The sequence below is a fragment of the Corythoichthys intestinalis genome, chromosome 7 (assembly GCF_030265065.1).
Source record: "Corythoichthys intestinalis isolate RoL2023-P3 chromosome 7, ASM3026506v1, whole genome shotgun sequence".
In the NCBI taxonomy this organism is placed as follows: Eukaryota; Metazoa; Chordata; class Actinopteri; order Syngnathiformes; family Syngnathidae; genus Corythoichthys; species Corythoichthys intestinalis.
This window is the reverse complement of record NC_080401.1, coordinates 8,260,118-8,284,225: the sequence shown is the minus strand read 5'-3', so window position 1 is coordinate 8,284,225 and position 24,108 is coordinate 8,260,118. Positions and strand designations below refer to the sequence as shown.

General features: G+C 41.4%; 1 protein-coding gene across 1 annotated transcript in view; it reads left to right on the top strand.

The window, feature by feature from the left end:
- LOC130919371 (BMP/retinoic acid-inducible neural-specific protein 3-like) overlaps positions 1-24,108 on the top strand; it is a 134,834-nt gene that overhangs the window by 77,974 nt on the left and 32,752 nt on the right. The window contains exon 4 of the mRNA XM_057841985.1: positions 8,361-8,551. Within this exon, the coding sequence (XP_057697968.1) occupies positions 8,361-8,551 (191 nt within the window). The remainder of the gene's footprint in view (positions 1-8,360; positions 8,552-24,108) is intronic.

Below are 24,108 nucleotides of genomic sequence, written 5' to 3'. Positions count from 1 at the left end.
TCAAAGACTGGCATCTTTGCAAAAAAAAAAAAAAAACCTCCTAAAACTATGGTATCGCATCAGAAACACATTTCTAGTATTGTACTCTCAATTGTTTTGTTATAATAATTATTATTAAAAACTGCAACATGATGTTGAAAACTTCATGTTGTAAAAGTATTTACAGTATAACTGATTATTTTTTTTATTTTATTTCTGATTCAAACAGGGCTCGAAAGTGTACGACACTCTACATGTAACACTCCACTCACAGTCATGTGCACAGTTTAGTTAACATGTCCAAATTAACTTCACCAATCCATTTTCACTGCACATTTGCCATGAAATTGATTGGTGATTATAATACAAGTGTTTCTCCTGGAGCAGTACTCACAATTTCATTTGAGAACCGCCGATCAGGATTTGATGCTGCTATGAGAAAGCGCTGCAGATAATAATATGGAAAACATGAATATTTTTTTTTCTTCAGGTTGAGTGCTGTTAGTTGACCAAGAAAAATGATCGTAATTCAAACACATTATTATTGTTATTATCATCCTAACGGATAACAAAAGCTGCAACAAATAGTCAATCAAAAACATCATCGAACATTGACGAACCCTGGTCTAAATGATTGAGTGCTTAGAAAATGCTAATTTGAAATGCTACAAATGATCAAACTCATTTTGCTGAATAGATTTGGTTTACAGAACACTCAATCACTTTAAGCATGACTCTTCTCTTGAACATGATTATCATTGTTAGTGACTGTATATCCAATGCAGTTTGACCAGCAACATAAGATCATTGGCTTTGGGTCAGTACTTAGTGATATGAAATGAGGTGAGTAAGGGGTTTTCATTGGACTGTTGCCAGAAATAAGCCTGTGCGGCCTCTAATGGATAGCCAACACATTAAAATAACAAAAACAAGCAAACAAAAGGAAGATAAACTAATGAAACGAATAAATATATTGCCATTATAAGACGGTGCTCTTCAGTAGCCGAGAAGAAATAAAGAGGGAAGAAACATTACCCAAGGGCATTAACACTGCATTATACTATGATGTGCAGTGCCATCAGGGCACTTAAAATAAAGTAACACATTTAGTGCTCATACAATGCTGTATGTGCGTGCTCAGATCCTAATCAGTACATCGAATGCACTTTATATTGCAATTAGTCCACTATTAAAACAACAATGCAAATAATAACAATGCAAAATTGAATGTAGTTTGAACACCGGTTAATATACAGTGCCTTGCAAAAGTATCCGGCCCCCTTGAACATTGCAACCTTTCACCACATTTCAGGCTCCAAACATAAAGATATGAAATTTTAATTTTTTGTCAAGAATCAACAACAAGTGGGACACAATCGTGAAGTGGAACAAAATTTATTGGATAATTTAAACTTTTTTAACAAATAAAAAACTGAAAAGTGGGGCGTGCAATATTATTTGGCCCCCTTGCGTTAATACTTTGTAGCGCCACCTTTTGCTCCAATTACAGCTGCAAGTCGCTTGGGGTATGTTTCTATCAGTTTTGCACATCGAGAGACTGACATTCTTGCCCATTCTTCCTTGCAAAACAGCTCGAGCTCAGTGAGGTTGGATGGAGAGTGTTTTTGAACAGCAGTCTTCAGCTCTTTCCACAGATTCTCGATTGGATTCAGGTCTGCACTTTGACTTGGCCATTCTAACACCTGGATATTTTTATTTTTGAACCATTCCATTGTAGATTTGGCTTTATGTTTTGGATCATTGTCCTGTTGGAAGATAAATCTCCGTCCCAGTCTCAGGTCTTGTGCAGATACCAACAGGTTTTCTTCCAGAATGTTCCTGTATTTGGCTGCATCCATCTTCCCGTCAATTTTAACCATCTTCCCTGTCCCTGCTGAAGAAAAGCAGGCCCAAACCATGTTTGACAGTGGGGATGGTGTGTTCAGGGTGATGAGCTGTGTTGCTTTTACGCCAAACATATAGTTTTGCATTGTGGCCAAAAAGTTCAATTTTGGTTTCATCTGACCAGAGCACCTTCTTCCACATGTTGGGTGTGTCTCCCAGGTGGCTTGTGGCAAACTTTAAACAAGACTTTTTATGGATATCTTTGAGAAATGGCTTTCTTCTTGCCACTCTTCCATAAAGGCCAGATTTGTGCAGTGTACGACTGATTGCTGTCCTACGGACAGACTCTCCCACCTCAGCTGTAGATCTCTGCAGTTCATCCAGAGTGATCATGGGCCTCTTGGCTGCATCTCTGATCAGTTTTCTCCTTGTTTGAGAAGAAAGTTTGGAAGGACGGCCAGGTCTTGGTAGATTTGCAGTGGTCTGATGCTCCTTCCATTTCAATATGATGGCTTGCACAGTGCTCCTTGAGATGTTTAAAGCTTGGAAAATCTTTTTGTACCCAAATCCGGCTTTAAACTTCTCCACAACAGTATCTCGGACCTGCCTGGTGTGTTCCTTGGTTTTCATAATGCTCTCTGCACTTTAAACAAAACCCTGAGACTATCACAGAGCAGGTGCATTTATACGGAGACTTGATTACACACAGGTGGATTCTATTTATCATCATCGGTCATTTAGGACAACATTGGATCATTCAGAGATCCTCATTGAACTTCTGGAGTGAGTTTGCTGCATTGAAAGTAAAGGGGCCGAATAATATTGCACGCCCCACTTTTCAGTTTTTTATTTGTTAAAAAAGTTTAAATTATCCAATAAATGTTGTTCCACTTCACGATTGTGTCCCACTTGTTGTTGATTCTTGACAAAAAAATTAGATTTCATATCTTTATGTTTGAAGCACTGTATACCCGGTAATTATTTTTAATGTGCTATAATCAAACAGATTCTTCACCTCTGAAAGCATGTCAAAGAATAACTCAGTTTAGGTTGCAAGTTCATTATTTGTACAATGCAAATTTATAACGTTTTAATCTGATTTAATTTCTTTAATCTAGTCAAATATTTTTCTCCATCTTGTTTTGAATGTTTAAGGCTCGTTAACAGATTAATGCATTAAATTATTTCACTTACTTTCAAGTAAATATTATTATTTTTTCCTTATTAAGCCCATATATCTAAAAAGTCATTTTTCACCTAAATCAAGAAAGATTGGATTTAAAATAATGTTTTGAATAATATCTATTCTTGAATTTAGAACATTTCTGACAAACAAGCTTTTTTAAAGATTAAGTATACCAATTTATTTGCATAAAATGAGACTACTAAGCTCATTTTCAGCTAGCTATTTTTCTTATTTCAAGAAATCCAAGTGAGCAAAATTTACTTGAAGCACTGGCAGATAACTTCACCTATGTCTAGCAGATAACTTCACCTATGTCTAGTCGATTTACACTGAAAACAAGGGAATTTAACTAATTTTAAAGAGAGATGTTTTTGCAGTGTACAAAAACCGAAGGAATTTTGATTATTTTGTTTTTTCCCATAGAATGAAACTGGAGACAATATATCTGGAAGTATTCACAGTGTTTTTCTTTTTCCATGTTTTGTTTTGTCACAGGCTCATTCCAAAATGGAACAATTTGAATTGTTCCATAATGACACTGGGAATGTTTAAAATTATTCGGCTAATTTATCACACGTCTTCAAATAGCAACATTTTACATTTATTAGATGCGTCAGTAGATTACACTGGTACTTTCACTTCAGAAAAGTTTCATCAAGGTAAAAGTAATTGAGAGGATTATTTTTTACTACTCTTTCTTAATGATGACACGTGATCGGAAATCGAGCCAATCGCGCCATTTATCAAAGGATCGGAATGAGGTGAAAAGTATCGGGTTTGTATTTAAAATGGAAATATTTATGTTTTTCTGCTACATGCTCGTACATCCTGCTAAGCAGGGTAACCAAACTGTTTTTCTTGGTCACCAGTGCAGCTGGCGTTTGGTATTAAAACAGCTTTGATCTGGCAAGAGAAGGCTCGGTAGCGCTTCTTGCTGCCGATGCTTAGCACAAATGTGTTAAGCATCGTTTAGCTTGTTACACACTAGTGACATTGTGCTGTGGCAACTCATTCATTGTGTTAGTCAGAGGCTGTTCTCGGCAGCATCAGCGTCAAAGCGTTTGTGAATTTGAGTGGACTCACTCAATGAAACATTTAATAAATAAAAGTTATGCTCGTACATTGCAAAAACACACCTCCTTAAAACTAGTTTAAATCCCTTATTTTCAGTGTAAAACTACAGAAATAAGTTAAATTATCTGCCAGTGCTTCAAGTAAATTTTACTCAGACTTCTTGAAATAAGAAAAATAGCTAGGTTTTCATAAAGCTGAAAATAAGAGTAATTTCAAGCAATAAATTATCACAGTTAACCTTAAAAAATCATTTTCTGTATAATAAGCAAACATCCCTGATATCAAGCAACAGATCAAGTATATTCAATCTTTAAAAAAGCATTAAACACTCACTCTAAGCAACATGTTGCTTAGAACAAACAAAATAATTCTAAGCAATAAATCTAGGAAATTAAACCATAAAAAAAGCTTAAATCATTCATTCTAAACAACAGAATTCAGTTAAATTGAAAATAAACTCGAAACACTTGTTTTCTTTCTTTTTTGTTGTTGTTTTCTAAGATTAAATGTCTTATTTGTTTTCGATTTAAAAAATCAATTATGTTCGGAAGTTTGAATTAAACTGTCAATAAAAGTGATTTGTTCAAGTTGTACGTGAGTGTTTCTTATTTTAAGGGAGTAAACGTAAATGTGTCAGGAATGTTCTTAATTTAAGAATAGATATTTTTCAAGACATTAATTTAAAGCATTTTTTCTTGATTTAGGTGAAAAATTCCCAACCTTGAGATGTATGGTATTATTAAGAACAAATAGTCAAATTTAGTTAAAGTAAGTGAAATAATCTTACACATTAATCTGGCAACTAGTTTTTAACACTCAAAACAAGATAGATAAAATTATTTGACTAGATTTAAGAAAAATAATCTTATTAAGGCGTTATAAATTTGCCTCTCACTCTCCCTCATGCCACACAGTACGACCAAACTGTTTTTCTTGATCACCAGTGCAGCTGCCATTTGGTACTTAAAGTAATCGATGATTGACAGGTTTGTAGCTGAGATCTAGCCACCGAATCCTCGGTAGCTCTACGATCAAAAACAAATCATTCATTGTGTAAGTGAGAGGCTGTTCTCAGCAGCATGAGCGTCAAACTTGAGTAAATTTGAGTGGACTCAATCATATGAATTATGTGATTGTTATGGAGAGTGATTAAAAGTATGGCGTTAAAGGTGATGCAATGAAAAATGTGGGTGCGCCTACATTTTGTGCTGGTGCACCTTAAGAAAAAAGTTAGGCGAAACAGTGCAACCAATGTAAAAAGTAAGTGTGGAGCCTTGGCAATACATATATATTATGTATAGTGGTACCTCTACATACGAAGTTAATTCATTCTAGGACCTTGTTTGTAAGTCGTATGTCAAGCAGGATTTTCAATTAAGAATACATTATAATTACATTATTTTGTTCCACAGCCCAAAAACCTACACTAAATCCTTAATCATAATAATAATAATAATATATATATATATATATATATATATATATATATATATATATATATATATATATATATATATATATATATATATATATATATATATATATATATATATATATATATATAATATAATAATAATATATAATAATAATACTATGTGTTGTTTTACTTTTTAAGGGCCAGAAAGTAACGAAATAATCCAGGAATACAATGGCAAAGTAAAAAGTACCGTAATGTAACATGTTTGGAAGTTTTGTTCAAATAAAAACAAACAAAACAAAACTATTTTGCGGTATCGGATCGGGACTCGGCAGATTCTCAAAATCAGGTGACTTGGACTCGCATGCAAAAATATGCTATCGGAACAGCCGTGGTCTTTCTCTTCAGCGCTATGGTTTCTTCGACTTGTATGGACGAACAACTGGAAACTGGAGTTTTCGCTTCAGGTCAATCCCATAGTTGGGCTTTCTGCAGGTGACATGCCCTGGTGTTTTTGGGCCCAGTTGGCTTTGCTCCCCCTTTGAAAAATCTGATGACAAGTGGCCGCTCGCCCATGAATTGGCGTTTCCGGGGTCTTGCCTGCTTTAGGACGTTGTCGATCACCGCCTGTATCTGCCTTGAGACAAGGCAATGTCATATTTTGACAAGATATGTGCTCTGCGTTGTGACAAGGCAATGTCATATCCTGAAAAGATGTGTGCCACTGTCCCATTTTTCCAACAGAGCTTGTCCATACCCCATCTTTGCAGATTCACAGGAGTTGGTACAATGTCATATACTGCCCTCAGCAAGAAGGAGGTTTGAGGTGGCTCAAGCCTTCATAGGTCTGTCCTTGTCATTTTCCTCTTCAGGAGGCTCCACTTTATCTAGGCTTGCTGAGACCCTAGCTCCACCACTTTTGCCTAAATGTTCTCTTCCTCTAGGTTCTTTTTTATCCTGATTTCCTCTCCCTTGGACTATTTGATCCCCACATTTGAAAGTATTTATGTGTTTCATTAATCTTCCCCTTGAATCTTAATTTTCCTACAGCTGAAAAACATCCCCATACCATGATATTGCTACCACCATGCCTCAATGTCGGGATGGTATTAGTTAGATTCTAAGGGTACATGTATATGTATTGAACTGTTTTGGTGCGTCGTGCTCAGTTCGGAATGGAGGCGTACCGAACGAGTTTCTGACGAAATGTAACCCTTACTTTTCGAGGCTGAGAGTCGATCGGGTTACAGTTTCTTTGTGTAGATTATATTTACTACGTCTTCTCTACATTAATGAGGACCAACACGATAGGACAGTATAACCAGAAACGTCAACGGCGCGACAACGTGGCCGCCGCGAGTACGCAGTGAAACGCGGGCTTAAAGTCAATCAGCTAATGCACAGCAGTCGCAGTGCGGCCGCGTGTTGGACGTGTTGCGCCAGAAGCGGCTCAACACGACGCATGCGAAAAGAACGGCAGAGTTTATTATTTGACGCGAGACACGACCCTCCTGCGTCAATACTACTACCAGTAGCTAGGATCGAGCAGACCGAAAGTCACTCGTGTAAAAATACGGTGGATCCGGTTATTTTCAAACTAATATGCAATCGTAACCCACTTTTTGAGTCCATCAGATCTCTTGAGTGGTAGATCGGGGCACGGTTGACTTGTCTTTGTTCATTTTCTGCTGTCTTCTCTGCCGCGTGTTCAATACAAAACCCTCCTACCACAACAAAACAAGTAGGAACTAATATTCACATAGGAACTAAAGTTATACAACATAAAATATACAATATAAATGAATACATCACATTTGTAAAATATAAACACATAATAAAAGAAATAATAGCCCATTTAAATAAAATAAATTGAAATGAGCTAAAACACCTGTAATTAAATAGTAAGAACAATACATAGATCCTGCTTACACAATTTATTAATTTCTGTGTGGCACTTTAACTTGAGAAAATCCACCAATAAAGCTTTTGAAAACCGTTCATAAGAAAAATAAATGATTCATTGAGGCATTTCATTTGTAAAATACATGTTAAAATCTTTGTCATTGGGATTGCTTTTCTCTTTAGCACAGGAGTTCTTTTTTCTTCTTTCAGAAAGAAAGCTGACCAATACGCGGGGTCTGAAAGGCAAATTGTTGTTGGATTATCTTTAAATACCCGCTACTTTTTGAGCAGAATTCTAGCTTTGTATAGGCTAATGTTCCTATTGTTGAAAGCACAAAGGTGTGTAATAAACAACTAGCACATTTATATTTTGCATTTTTTTTTTCTTACTGTACCGAAAATTAACCGAACCGTGACCTCAAAATCGAGGTACTGTACATACCGAACCAAGATTTTTGTGTACGTTACACCCATATTAGATTGTGAGTGTTCCCTTGTTTTCACCAAACATGACACCTGGCATTCATGCCAGGAAATTTAGTATTTGTCAAATTAGACCAGATAAGTTTCTCTGCCATGGTCTGTGGGTCTATACAGGTGCCTTTCGACAAGCTCATCATGCAGCAGAATGTAAAGAACCCTGCTCATTGGTGCAAAGTAATTAAGCGTTTTGAACCTAGGCATCCCACACTCTGTCCAAAACACATGCTAGCTCCTGTCCACGAAATGATAAAGACCTGGTGAAAATGTCCCATCTTTCTCAATACTGGCGCTGGGCAATATTTAAATTGATAAAAGACCCTATGTATGTGGTGTATTATCAGTGTTTATACCACTTTTATGTTTTGTGTGTGTGTTTGTCTAATCCATAATATACTGTATCTTAAAAGTCAATCAAAAATAGATCATATGCACATTTACTGTAAATAAAAAACATATTTTGCTGTTTTTGTGCAGGAGAAGAAGCATTAACGATATTTGTTGACAAGAGAAAACTCAGTAAGAAAGGAGAAGTGAGCGATTACTCAAGTAATTCATCGACTGTCAGCCTGGAAGCTCTACACCAGCTGGCCGCATCCTACTTCATTGACAGGGAGACCACTCTGCGCAAGCTGCATCACATCCAGATTGCCTCCACTGCCATTAAGGTAAAAACTATTGTATTGGAAGCACGTAGTCTTTAAGACACAAACATCCATTTGATTTTCATCCTGTCATTTATGTGTCTACAATTTTACGCATTATGGCATTACTTGTGACACAGCATCCAATCGTTTTTCTTGTCTTTTTTGTCAATTGTAAATTTATATGTCATTGTCATTACTTTACATCCAAGTTCTATCTATTGATTACTGGATCAATACAGTTGGTTCTCTCAAGTTTCAGTGATTGTTTAACTTCAACCATAGACTTCACTATCAGTTGACGAAATAGCTTCTGCAGACATTGCACCATGGTTTCCCGTAGGGGCCCGGGTCAGGCAGAGCCTTGTGGTAGCTTTCACTGCAATAAACTCAAACATACACTGTGTTCTAATGCCAGATTTAGGTGGAAATAGGACAAAGGTTTGAGTGTATACAAGCAGAGTGTCTCAAGAGAGATTTGGTCGAGGATTCAAGGTAAATATTATATGAAATAGCACCATGCATGCACTTTGAAGCGTGAAAAAAATGAAATAAATTGAAAAAATGTGCATAACTTTAGCTTGTATTAACGTAAATAAATGATTACTGCCTTTTTTTTTTTTTTTTTTTTTTGCTTTTAAACAAGAATCTAGACTGTTTTATGTTCATATCCATAAAAATTCTGGGATTTATGCATTTATTCACAATAATTTAACTTAAAAAGGTCTTTGTTTTGTGATGGCCGCAATGTTGGATTGTGTATCCATACACAATAGTGTAAATTTACATTCAAATAATCAGGTCATCTACGGCCAACTGCCCATTTAGTTGGGGAAAAAAAACTAGCAATTTAGACATTTCTGCATCTATACAAAAAAAAAAAAAAAAATCGGCTTTTCCGTGTTTTATTTTATTTACCATTTCAATCTAAAAATGGCGAGGGCCAGATAGCTGGCAAGACATGCTGAGGTAGTACTGACATCGGAATTCAGCCTAAATAACTTCCATCCATCCATCCATTATCTTCCGCTTAGTCCGGGGTCGGGTCGCGGGGGCAGCAGCTTTAGCAGGGAAGCCCAGACTTCCCTCTCCCCAGCCACTTCAGCCAGCTCCTCCGGCGGGATTCCAAGGCGTTCCCAGGCCAGCCGAGCGACATAGTCTCTCCAGCGTGTCCTGGGTCGACCCCGGGGCCTCCTACCTAAATAACTTGTGATTACTTATCGAAAAATGCAAAATGTGCTTCTATTGGATAAAATTAAAGATGATTCTGCGTGCTTTCCTCAAGTATTAAGTTTCTGATGTGAAAATTGTGTGATTCATTAGCTGTTGAAAACTTACCATATTTTTCGGACTAGAAGTCGCAGTTTTTTTTCATAGTTTGGCTGGGGGTGCGACTTATACTCAGGAGCGACTTATGTGTGAAATTATTAACACATGATGATATCATTTCACATGTTATTTTGGTGTTTTGGAGTGACACTGATGGTTTGGTAAACCTGTTACCATGTTTTTTATGCTATAGTTATCTGAATAACTCTTAATAGCTATGGCCACGTTCGCGTTCTGCCTTTGGCAATGTGTGTTCAATTGTATTATTGACTTTTTTACATTAAAATGCATGCTTTTAGTTTTTGGCGCTTTCACGCCCAAGTGGGGGCGCACTCGCACTTGTTTACGCGAAGAAGAGCGCTCACACACCAGAAGACGGACAGCTACGCAGCGTCTCTGAGCGAGTGGGCGAGAGAGAGAGAGAGAGAAACTCGGCTGCGAACCTACGTTCATTGTTTATGCTTGTAAAATATCTCTACTGAGGCAACGCCTGTGTGTATCATCGTTTCTGTTGTTGTTGTGTGTTTTCCACCCGGACACTTAGAGCCAGTTGTGTGGTTGTTTGAACGATAAGCTAATGCTAGCGAACGCATGCCGTTTGCGTCATTTCTGTAATAGCACCTAATTATCATTTATTTACGTTGATGCGAACTTGTTTGGTATCGAGGACGAAATCGATTCAGCAAATATATGGACGTCCAGCATTGTCATTTGGGAGTTTAGCTTGCTGTATAGCCAGGACCGAGCCGTGGCGTCCTGGTGAGGACAGTGTATTCGCATTTCGTTGTTCATGCATCATGTAACATCATACTGTACACTTATTCAGCATGGTGTTCTATATTGTATTTTTATATTAAATTGCCTTTCAAGATGACATATCTGTTCTATGTGTCGGATTTTATCTAGTAAATTTCCCCCCAAAATGCGACTTATACTCCGGTGCGACTTATATATGTTTATTTCCTCTTCGTTGGGCATTTTATGGCTGGTGTGACTTATACTCAGGTGTGACTTTTCGTCCGAAAAATACGGTATGTAAAAATTGCACCAAAAAAAGGCATATATATATTAAGTCGCTATTTCGGGCAAAAACATATGATATGTTAAATATTGCTATTGATTCTGAAAATATAAGTGATTATCTCTGCATTTGGTGATTTGGTGTGCAACTGGCGTGAAATCAGAGAATTTCATAGCAGTTTAAAATTTTTGTTAGTCTTATAATTAAAAGAAAAAATCTGGATTTTTTTGGGGAACGATATTGAATTTTTTGCTGCTGCTGCTCATGGTGACTAATATATGCTTAAGGGAGGTGCCTGTTTTGATTTTACGTCGCAAGGGACTTTGGTTTTAAAAATATTCGAATTTTAAGTATTTGAAAATAGGCCCCCTATGGAGCGGCCCCGCTACCAGTTTCCCGTCAACTGATAGTGAAGCCCATGCTTTAACCCTATACACTCATTTTTTTGTAAAATTAGGAGTTGATTTTTCTATGAGTATTAATAAACTTAAAAAAAAAACAGTCAAAACATGCCTTGTGGTACATCATCTATTCCTAAATCATCATAGGATTATGTCATGAAATTTTTTTAAAAGGTTTTACATTTTTTAAAGTGTCATAACCAGTTAAAGTTAAAGAATTTCAAATGCCAAATATGGAAAATCACACACTTTGCTTGATTACTAATATAATATAAATCTCAGTAAGGTTTTGACAAGAAGTTAAGCAAATGTGCACGGAGTAATTTACATTCTAAAAATTGCACTTTTTGATAATAGTTTGTAAAACAAAAGACATTATAGGTATGATACCTGAAAAATTACATTTTCTATTCATTTCAAATTATTGAAACTTCACCTTCTACATCTAGGGGAGGTCTGTTCATTCCTCTGGCTCTTCCTCTCGTCCTCTCAGCAGTTGCAGCTCTGGCAGGGGGTCAATCTTTCATTCATTCATTCATTTTCCATGCCGCTTCTTCCTCACGAGGGTCGCGGAGGTGCTGGAGCCTATCACAGCGAACTATGGGCAGTAGGCAGGGGACACCCTGAACTGGTTGCCAGCCAATCACAGGGCACAAGGAGACATACAACCATTCACGCACACACTCATACCTACGGACAATTTAGAGTGTTCACTCAGCCTACCATGCATGTTTTTGGGATGTGGGAGGAAACCGGAGTCCCCGGAGGAAACCCACGCAGGCACGGGGAGAACATGCAAACTCCACACAGGAAGGCCGAAGCCCGGGATTGAACCCTTGATCTCAGAACTGTGAGGCAGACGTGCTAACCACTCAGCCACCGTGCCGCTGGGGGGGTCAATCTGAAAAGTGGAAAAAAAAAAAAAAAAGTATATATTTTATTGTTTACAAATAGCCATATTGTCAAGTTCACATTTGCATATCATATAAATAAAATAAATAATGTCATATATAAGTAAAATAAAATATTGTAATAATCTACCAATTTATATTTAGGTTTCTAATGGATTTTAGCAAAACGGTATGTAATTTGGAGATATTTCATTAATGTATTGTTACTAATATTTACAACCTAATCTTCTGAGCCTCTTCTTTCTGAGCAAAAGATGAAGTTTTGATGCAGTAGGAGTTACTGTGTGCTAATTTTCCTCAGCCTTTTGACTGGTCTTACTATATGGATTTAATTGCAAATTTGCAATCGAAAATCACATATCCAAACCACTGGCCAAGGTCATCACTTCAGTTATTTATCCCAGTAATCACGAAAAAGAACAATTTGCTTGTATAACATTTTTTAAAAGTAGATTTAATGAAAAGTGCAGCAACTAGTGCAAAAACATGAATCTAGAGCAAATAATCCTATTCCAATTCCATAATCATTCCATAATCACTCCGGTATAGCCAAGATTTTTTCTTGGGAGCTCCAGGGGGAGGCGAGCCAGCGGGAAAGCCCCTGTGTAAGCGTGAAGCTTTTTTGCTAACATCTTCCCCTTACGCCCTCTGGAGGTCTCCCCCAGCTCTGTTGTCGTGGCAACAATTTAGATGTAAAAGACATGACTAGCGGCAATTATGGCTAACAATTTTCAAGCAGACCGTCATTATGAGGATATTTTCTCCATAGTCACACGGATGAATTATCACATTATGTTCATACAAAAGGTTTCATACTCAACTTTTCTCTAACTTACTTGTCTGCATATGTGGGTATCTGCACACCTCATAGTAAACCTAGTTTCTTATCTCATCGTGGCCGAGCCAATTCCATCGGTCTCACCTGTAGGGCTGAAACTTTCTCTCCCTTTTCTTTTCACATTGGATTACACTTTCCTTCAACTCCCCCGGTGATGTTCTCTTTCTTGAGTGGTCTTTTTTCCCCGGAGCTTGGACGGGTGCAGGAGGTTTCAGACACATGTCGTCTTGTAGTATAACGTTAGGTCGGTACTGAGATACTCATCATCAATCAGCAGCAGTAATCACGTTGCACAAGTTCACCCTGGAGCGAGCGAGTGAACGAGGTGTGTTTACGCCCCACGGAGAGCAACGGCTGGCTGCATAGACTGTAAGGTTGTCTTTAATTGGGATAGCATAACGTCATCAAAACACAGAACCATAAGGGATTAATGTGAAACAAGTTTTTTTTTTTTTTCTCAAATCGACACATTATTTTTACTGGCCACACTGGGCCATTGGTTGGAGCATTCTGGTGGCTCTTACGTCTTTAAAAGTACATCTGGGCCACCGGGCCATTAGAATTGTCAACTCCTTCATAAGCATCTTCCTGCCAGTAATAATAACATGGAAATCACCCAGTAACTCCTTTTGCAGTAAATTCAAAGCAGACTTTTCTGAATTGAGAATATCCAACACTGTAGTGTAGCAGACCTTCCTAATGCAATTGCGATTGTCATTATTTTTTAATGCAAGTTTAATGTTGGACCATGATGTACTATGGGGAAAGAGAGGAGTAGCAAAGTAAGGATGCTGGTTCGTGAAATGTGGAATCTTTCCGCTTAACAATTAATTTGTGCATAGTTGTAAAAATAAAGACAGCATGGAGATGACACATTTTATCAGTGTGCTCATTATAAGATTTAATCTCCAGCAGCACATTGAGTCAGCAGGAAATGCTGATGAGCGCATATGGTGAGGGGAAGATAAATGAATCTTGTGAAACAGTGCCAGTGACAGGTTGCTGCCACCGGTTGTCACCTTCAGGTAGCACAGAGCAATTATGGTGACAGACGAGAGGGTGACCCTTATTTCTGTCTTTTTTATTCCTCGAAACACAGCAACATTCAGCGAATGATGTGTGGTTGCTGTAGTGGAACCTGAGTTAGCCTTTCTGTTGAATGTCAGAGTTTCATCTGCAGTGCTGCTAGGTTTTTTCTCGCTGCTTGCTTGGTGGGCACATCTTAGGAGCTGAAGCAGATGCTGTGTTCCTTTTTTGTAGCTACAGACATGTAGCGATGGAGAAAGAATGTTTTTTCATGCTCTTGAGGCAGTCATCTGGCGTAACTGACAGGCAAAACGTGCAGAGCGAGAGATTCACCTCCATCACTTTTTGAAACGAGTCAAAGGAGAATAATTCCCCCGCTCTGTGTATCATTTCCATGGGGCAGTGACCCACACAGTAGCGGAATGAATCCCTCTAAGCGCTCTCCGCATGATTTGGATTCAAACAAGTTGAGGAAGAAAGGGAAATAGGCAAAGTATCCCCCTCCAGCCCCACCAGCCTGCTGTCAGCATGCAAAGGTGAAATTGAAGCTCATCTTGCAGGAAAAGTCCATTACTGTTGCGGTGGACTAAAGAATGATTGTATTGTAAAACCGCAAGCTGCTACCAAAGACACCACAGATCACATAATAGACAAGGGGCATAACGAGACCTAATACAATACTGGGGCACCGGCAAGGAATTTTTTTTTTTCAGCACTTATCTATCATAAAAAGTCAGAAATAGCGCTTTAAACATAATAAAACCAAAATACACGTTTCTGTAAAACAAAAGTGTCTTTAAAAAAAAAAAAAAAAAAAATCAGTCATCGTTATTCAACATAAAAATCGGGACATCCCTTGTTAATAGTCAATTAGACTCTGCTCATGCTCATCAACTTCCATCTCTCGTTCACCTCTTCCTACACTCTGCTGCTCTACTTTGTCTGGACATAATTGGGGATATATCACTGTAACTCTAATGTAACTCATCAGTCTCTCAGCGGGTAGGTTGTGACCTAAAAGTGGTTTATGTTCCCTAGGTGGGTTACCTAGCTTACCACTCTCATTCCTTCTTGCTTATTTATCCTTGCTGTGAGCAAATAACTTTCTAATATCAATTTGCAAGAGTAATGCTGTTTGAATCAAATAGAAATTTAAAAAAAATTTACAAAATACAGAGACTGTAGTAGCAAATAAAAGGCTTGCAGCTGGAAATTATGATGAACACATATACAAAATTGTTAGTGGTTATATCCCAAAGCTTGGCAATTAATTCATACAGATTGATTCTATTAATTTGGTCATATAAACATATAGCAATAAATAGTATCAGTATTGATACCGTTCAAATACCACATATCTTATCAACACAATATTAGACAAACCTATTGAAAACACATTCAAGCGAAATTTAAAATCATTGTATCCGTTGACAGTTAGCTAAAGGAAAGGCAGCTAATCTGCTACTCCAATTTGTGACCAGAGTAGTTTACCACTGTACGTGATACGTAAAGTTTAACCATTTAAAGTGCCTGTGACAACATAAAAAAAAATCTTAAGTAGCATTATTGCATGAATTAGAGACATATTTTGGGATGATTCGACTGTATATAACAATTTGGCAAAGTGCAGTTTTTTAATCTGCCGTTTAGCCCTGCCTGTCATTATAGCGCTCTAATGTCCCAGCTGGATGATGACGTCGGCAGGGTAACGATTTCATCTTATTTAGAATTCAGCCCGTTGAGGGGGAAGATTCAGAACTAGGAAAATGCCACAGAGAGCAGCAAAGTGTCAATCTCTTCAAGGAGTGTCCAAACTTTTTGCAAAGGGGGCCAGATTTGGTGTGGTAAAAATGTGGGGGGCCGACCTTGGCTGACATCCTTTACGTAGAACAATATATTTAAGCAAATTTTAGCAAACCATTCTGTGTGTCACATTTGCTTTATTATTTTTTTTTAAGTAATAATTTCAACAATCTCACAACTAGCCTTTGTGGCGTTCTCTTTCGACTCTCGGGCTATTGCGATATACTGCTGCTGAGAAATTAAACTACCTTCAAGTTGCTTCAAATTCTCGCTGCGTATCTTACCTGTAATGTTGTCGTACATGTCAGCGTGTCTTGTTTGGTAATATCGCCTCACATTGAACTCTTTAAAAACAGCGACTGTCTATTTGCAAATGAGGCAGACACAGTCCAGAAATACACATCCACAGAAATAGTCCAATTTCCACCTATCCTTGAAGCGTCGGCCGTCGCAGTCAACTTTTTTTTTGTTGATTATCGCCATTTTAGAAAATTGAAAGTAAAGGATCACACGGGGTAATGTCGCTTAGAGTGCCGCTGCCTTTTAGTGGGTAAATGAGGAGCAGCATTTAGTGTGTAAGCTGCTTCATATTCTGGTAGCAGTATTGCTAACCAATTTATTAAGTCTGTGTGCATGCCAGACGTTATTGATTTTATGACAAAGCCTGGGGGCCGGATGAAATTTGACCATGTGCCACATTTGGCCCCCGGGGCGGACTTTGGACTTGTCTGCTCTACGCCATTATTTTTACAGGATAGTCTTTTTATCTAAGTATTTTTTCCCAATTGCTAAATAAATGGTATGGTCAAGACAAATAAGTTTTGTGCCAAATGGAATAGTAAATATTAAAAATGCATATATCCAGTACGACAGGGCAACATTACGTACAGCATAATGGTCAAAATTGTAGACTTATTTCACTCCGGAACGGTATTATATGCAACCGGAGTATTCCCTGCCCCAGTTTTGGAGACAGAGGAAAGAGCGTACACAAAACAGGAGGGTGACAGCTAGCCGATGTGCTAACCCGAACCAAGCTTATTTTCCAAGTCTTTTTCCCACCTTTTGAAAATGAAAAATGACACAAAACTACCCCGAGTCATGTCACACATGGCGGCAGGGTTGATTGTCTTCACCGATCGGCCAGCCCCCAGCAGCGAGTAAGTTGCAGCTCCGACGAGCAGGCAGAGAGGGGAAAGAGGGGAATGAACGCTGAAAATAGCACATTCTCGGAGGACAAACCGCCTGACGTCGGAGCGGGGGCCTGCCCGAGTCCAAGCTGAGGATAGTGGTCTATTGGCGGCCAAACAAAGAGGAATGAGGGGGTGTAAGTGACCGTTGTGTGTGACAAGCCACCGGTCGTTGGCCGAATGGCCTTGTTGGTGAACAGGGAGCATTGTCACCCACAAACTTTAAGCCACCTCCTCATTAAAATGGGTGTCATGATCCCAGTATTTGACATAATATAAAACACGTAGCTTACTTTCTCGTCGGTCCAATGGTCCCGTAGTTGTCGGACTTATTTTCGCCATTATCTGCGATCAAAAGTGTCATATTTGTGTGTGTCTCAGTTCTTTTTCTTTCCTTTATGCAGCACCTGATTGAGCCAGATTGGCGGGGTAATGTGACACACCTGTGCTTGATTAGGAAAGCTCAGTATTTAAGGAAGCTTGTCACCATCTGCAAGTGTCGGACTATTGCTTGCTATTTGCCTTGCTTACCGCCTGTGTGTTCATCGTCATCCTTCGAGTTTCCCGACGTTCTACGGTCGTATTCTGGTTTGGTCATCTTTACTTTAGTGCTCTTTTGGGCTTTGTAGTCAGATTCTTGTACTGTGTTATATTCATGCATTCTAGCGTGCTCTCTTAGTTGTACTTTGTTAAACTCGCATTTTTCGCGTGCTCCCTTTGTTGTATTTTATTATATCCGCGTTTATTCGCGTGCTCCCTTTGTTGTATTTTATTATATCCGCGTTTATTGGCGTGCTCCCTTTGTTGTATTTTATTATATCCGCGTTTATTGGCGTGCTCTCTTCAGTTCTACTCGCATTTTGGCGTGCTCCCTTTTGTTGTACTTATTAAATACAAACATTAGCTCTACCTGATCTCCTTGTCTGTTTTTGGGATCCACATCAACGGCTTGCCGTTCATAACAGAATAGTCCGACCACATGGATCCCACGGACTCGGAGGGTCTTTGCCGTGCTCTCGTTGGTCACTACCATATGATCAGTCAACACGAGCAATCCATACGCAAATTAGTGGATGTGATCGGCTCGCTCACCACAAGAGTTGCGAATATGGCTTCGCCTGTAAAGCCCGGTGGTATAATTGACGCTGCTGCGGCGCCCGATCTACCCGCCCCGCCCCCGATGAGCCCGTCGGCTTCTTTTCGGGAGCCGATGTTGCCACACCCTCATCGTTATGAGGGAGAGCCAGGTGCTTGCCGACAGTTTTTGCATCAGTGCTCCCTAATTTTTGACCAGCAGCCTTGTACGTTTGCGAGTGACAGATCCCGTGTAGCTTATGTAATGAGTCTCCTCGCCGGTAAAGCGGCTACATGGGCCATGGCGGTAAGCAACACAAGGCCCGCGATCCGTAATTCTTTTGAGACTTTTGAGACTGAGTTTGTAAGAGTTTTTGATCATCCAGTTAGAGGCAAGGAGGCAGCCAGCCGCCTGTTGGATTTTTTTCAGGGCGATCTAACTGTTGCAGACTACTCTATTCAGTTTCGCATTTTGGCCGCTGAGTGCGGTTTTGGGGAAGCGGCGCTGTGTGGGATTTTTCGGCGTGGGCTGTCTTCTGCGGTGAAGGACGAGTTGGCGGTTCGGGATGATTCATCGAATCTGGAAGACCTGATTTCTTTGTCCGTGCTTTTGGACAATCGCCTGAAAGCGCGTGAGAGGGAACGTGCCATGGAGCCTCGGAGACGTCGTTGGTCATCGCCGCGGAGCGGTCCGACTGCGGTCCGTGGGGACAGCTTCGTCAAACCGCCGTTCGTTTCTACGCCGACGCGGAGTCCGGTCCCGATAGGAGGGGAGCCTACACAACTCGGTGGCGGGCGCCTTTCTGCTGCGGAGCGACGGAGGCGGTTGGAGGCAGGCTTGTGTCTTTATTGTGGCTCGCCGGGGCACCATATCGCCGCCTGTGACGCTTTCCCTTCGCGTCTATCTGGATCTTCGGTCCCAGGGGTTCCCCTTGCCCGAGGGGGGCCGAGGTTCGTACATGACAGTAATCAGTCAAGTGAATTGCCCCGCGACGTGATAAAGGAACCCAGCGAACCCCAAGGTGTTATGAGACTGCAACTGCCGGGTGAATTGTCACACGGTGGGGTTAATATTAAGTTTTCTGCTCTAATCGATTCGGGGGCTGATGATTGTTTTGTTGACCAGAGTGTTGTGGACGCTCTTAAATGTACATTAATAAGACTCGCTAGGCCCAAACGGGTTTTAGATCTCGATGGGCGACCCCTGGCGGACGTGAGGTTTATTACGCCTCCGCTCAAAACAAAACTGTCCGGAAATCATTTTGAGGTCCGTAGCTTTTTGGTAATGCCGTGTAAATCTGCTCCAGTAGTGCTGGGGCTCCCCTGGTTGAAAGTACATAACCCCAATATTGACTGGGCTAAAACGCAAATAGTAACTTGGAGTACTTTTTGTTATGCACACTGTTTACGGTCGGCGTGTCTGCTTCCCAGTCATGCACACACTGCTACAGAGTCAGTTAATTTGGACAATGTTCCTTCTGATTATCATGATCTCAAGCGCGTTTTTAGTGAAGAGCATGCTAAAACCTTACCGCCGCACCGCCCTTACGACTGTGCCATTAACTTGCAGCCCAATGCCACGCTGCCCAACTCAAGGTTATACCAGGTCTCTAAACCAGAGCAGGAGGCAATGAGGGAATACATCTCCTCTTCCTTGGCTGCTGGCCTTATTCGCCCTTCATCTTCTCCGTTGGGAGCGGGGTTTTTCTTTGTTGGCAAAAAAGATGGGGGTCTTAGGCCGTGTTCCAGAGTCTCATAAACGATGTACTGCGTGACATGTTGAACATATTCTGTTTCGTATATCTGGATGATATTTTAATATTCTCAAGAAGCCTGCAAGAACATCGGCAACATGTTCGCCTTGTTCTCCAAAGACTTCTGGAAAACCGATTGTTTGTCAAGGCAGAGAAGTGCGAATTTCACCGAGTTTCAATACAGTTTCTGGGGTTCATTGTGGAAAAGGGACAGCTCAGGCCCGATCCCGCTAAAATCCAGGCAGTGGCCGAGTGGCCAACTCCGACATCGCGTAAGCAATTACAAAGATTTCTCGGGTTCGCCAACTTTTATAGACGTTTCATCCGTAATTATAGCATGAGGGCCGAGCCTCTTACTAGGCTGACCTCTAACAAACAGCCATTTATGTGGTCATCGGTGGCAGAGGCCGCATTTGTAGGCCTAAAACGAGCGTTTACGAGTTCACCTGTCCTGGTCCATGCTGATGCTAATCTTCCTTTTGTGGTCGAGGTTGACGCATCGAGTTCCGGAGTGGGGGCCATCCTGTCCCAGAGGTCTTCGGTCGACCAGAAACTGCACCCCTGCGCTTTCTACTCCCGCCGCCTCAGCCCGGCGGAAGCGAACTATGATGTCGGCAACAGGGAGCTGCTCGCCATTGTGCAGGCTTTGCAAGAATGGAGGCACTGGTTGGAGGGGACAGAAGAGCCGTTCCAGATACTCACGGACCACAAAAACTTGGAGTACCTTCGGGCAGCCAGGCGCCTCAACTCTCGTCAGGCCCGTTGGTCATTGTTCCTGACCCGCTTTAACTACATTATTACTTACCGTCCAGGGTCAAGGAATGGGAAGCCCGATGCACTCTCGAGGATCCATGAGCCAGTGGAGGAAGGGCCTTCCGACGAGCCGGTCGTTCCTGACAACCTGATTGTAAGGACACTACGGTGGGAGATCGAACGTCTGGTGGAGGAGGCCCTGCGGGGTGTAACTGTGCCTGGAGGCTGCCCCACGGGCAAGTTATTCGTTCCAGATGCTCAACGTGCAGGAGTGCTGAAGTGGGGTCACGTTTCCAAGTTCGCCTGCCACCCGGGTGTGTCCCGCACGTTCTTCCTCATTTCACAGAGGTTTTGGTGGCCGGGTATGCGCAAGGACGTCATGGACTATGTTGCTGCTTGTACCATCTGCGCTCGAGGCAAGGCGGTTCACCGCCCTCCAGCTGGATTGCTGCATCCACTGCCTGTCCCATCTCGCCCTTGGTCCCATGTGGCACTGGACTTCGTCACTGGACTCCCGCGATCAAAGGGTCATTCTGTCATCTTGACCGTCGTGGACCGGTTCTCAAAGATGGCGCATTTCATCGCACTCCCCAAGTTGCCCTCTGCTTTGGAGACTGCTGACCTGTTGGTGGCGCACGTATTCCGGAGTCATGGCATTCCGAGTGACCTTGTCTCCGATAGGGGGCCACAATTCGTGTCGAAAGTTTGGGGAGCGTTCTGCAAGGCCTTGGGGGCCACGTCGAGCCGGTCTTCCGGTTATCACCCACAGTCGAATGGACAGACTGAACGGGTCAACCAGGAGCTGGAGGCCGCCCTTCGCTGTGTTTGTCAGCTGCATCCGGCCTCCTGGTCATCACATCTCCCGTGGGTGGAGTATGCCCACAACACCCTCATTTGCTCAGCCACTGGGAGGTCGCCATTCATGACCGCGTACGGGTTCCAACCCCCGTTGTTTCCGTCGCAAGAAGCGGAGGTAGTTGTGCCGTCTGTCCAGGTCCACCTGCGGAGGGCCCATAGAGTCTGGAGGAACGCAAGGGATGCACTCGTCCGCACGGCAGCCCGCAACCGCCAGATTGCTGACCGCCACAGAAGGCCTGCTCCGGTCTATCGTCCGGGCCAGATGGTCTGGCTGTCATCACGAGATTTGCACCTCGCTGGGACTTCTAAGAAGCTGAGCCCGAGATACGTCGGTCCGTTCGCTGTGGATGCTGTGGTGAATCCGGTCTCTGTCAGGCTGAAGCTTCCGAGCTCCATGAAGGTCCACCCGGTTTTCCACGTCTCCCTGCTCAAGCCGGTCTCCACCAGTCCCTTGAACCCCCCGCCAGTGCCTCCTCCTGCTCCTCGTGTGGTCGACGGTGGGCCAGTGTATACGGTGCGTTCCATTCTCGATTCTAGGAGGCGGGGTAGGGGGGTGCAGTACCTGGTCGACTGGGAAGGTTATGGCCCGGAGGAACGCCAATGGGTCCCCCGCTCCTGGATCCTCGATCCGTCGCTGCTGCGGGATTTCCACTCCCTTCATCCCGCGAAACCAGGTGGTCCGCCAGGGGGCGTCCGTTGAGGGGGGGGTTCTGTCATATTTGTGTGTGTCTCAGTTCTTTTTCTTTCCTTTATGCAGCACCTGATTGAGCCAGATTGGCGGGGTAATGTGACACACCTGTGCTTGATTAGGAAAGCTCAGTATTTAAGGAAGCTTGTCACCATCTGCAAGTGTCGGACTATTGCTTGCTATTTGCCTTGCTTACCGCCTGTGTGTTCATCGTCATCCTTCGAGTTTCCCGACGTTCTACGGTCGTATTCTGGTTTGGTCATCTTTACTTTAGTGCTCTTTTGGGCTTTGTAGTCAGATTCTTGTACTGTGTTATATTCATGCATTCTAGCGTGCTCTCTTAGTTGTACTTTGTTAAACTCGCATTTTTCGCGTGCTCCCTTTGTTGTATTTTATTATATCCGCGTTTATTCGCGTGCTCCCTTTGTTGTATTTTATTATATCCGCGTTTATTGGCGTGCTCCCTTTGTTGTATTTTATTATATCCGCGTTTATTGGCGTGCTCTCTTCAGTTCTACTCGCATTTTGGCGTGCTCCCTTTTGTTGTACTTATTAAATACAAACATTAGCTCTACCTGATCTCCTTGTCTGTTTTTGGGATCCACATCAACGGCTTGCCGTTCATAACAAAAAGGAACTTTTTGAAACCCAAAAAGGCTCACACGCCTCTCCCTGGGGCAGCAACAAAAGACTGCAGCACATTGGGCCGGCGTGATGCGGAAAATAAACAAAATATGCAAAATCAGCTGCATTCGCAGTCGATTTGCATACTGTAGTATTGGCTGTATACTGAAGATGACTAGCCCGCTCACGTCACATTTGTATTGTTCGTCAATCCAGGAAGTCACTCATTTTCATGGCGCGGGAGTCAAAAATTGAATAAATATATTGATCGCTTCCACACACATCCAAGCGGTACATTTCATTCAGGAGCATAAAACAGAGAAATATGAAATAAACATGCTTTTTGCTGTCATAGTCACTTTAAATTCACAATTCATGGGAATAAGCGACCAAACAAACATCAACACAGAGGTATAAATAAACAGCAATGATGGGCAGTTTATCTGGCACTAACTTGTAAAGCATTTTGGGAAGATGTAATTTGCACCGTCGACTGTACAATTGGCACAAGTGCTGTTGCATTGATGCTGCATTCACGTGTTGTATGAGTAATCGAAAAAATGAATCTCGATTACATTATTACATGTCCATAAAGAGCGCCAAACAGTCACTCAACTTTTGATATATCATTGGAGCATTAAAATAAGCTGCCCAACTGGAAACTCAGATCTCCCGGTAATACCGGTACACATGAACGCAGCATATCTCCCGATGTTGCTTTGCGGAAGTATGAACTCATATGCCTATCACAGCCAAGGTTACGTGCAAAAATTTCAATATTAAGGAGCCATGTGCAAATTGTTTACATGGAGTGACCTAACCCTGTAGGCTCCAAATTTTTTCCAAAGGTATTTTATATTTTTTTTACTGGTGAAATTTATACTGAGGCACGTGCCCCAGTGAAATATGTCTGGCAACCCCCTTGTTATAGACTCCTTGAAATGGATCAGTTTTTAGTAAGACTAAATCAGTTGTGTATGTCCTCATCATCATCTTACGTTTCATCCGAGGTCAGTTCGCGTGGGCAGCAGCTTCAGCAGGGAGGCACAAGCAAGAAATAATTTACTGTAAGAACAGTCAGAGCCGATATCCTCTCCAGCAGGTATTTTAGTGAACAGAGGAAGGGGCATATTTTAACAAGTTGACCTGACAAAACATGAACAATAATAGGAATAATAAATAAAACGTGGAATAAAGTAAATATAAAACATAAACAAAAGTAAGGAAACGGTCCATTGTACCCTGTGAGGTACAAAAAAAGAAAGAAGCTTCTTTCCCCAGGGGCCGGCCCCGAGCGGCTACCGGGCCAGT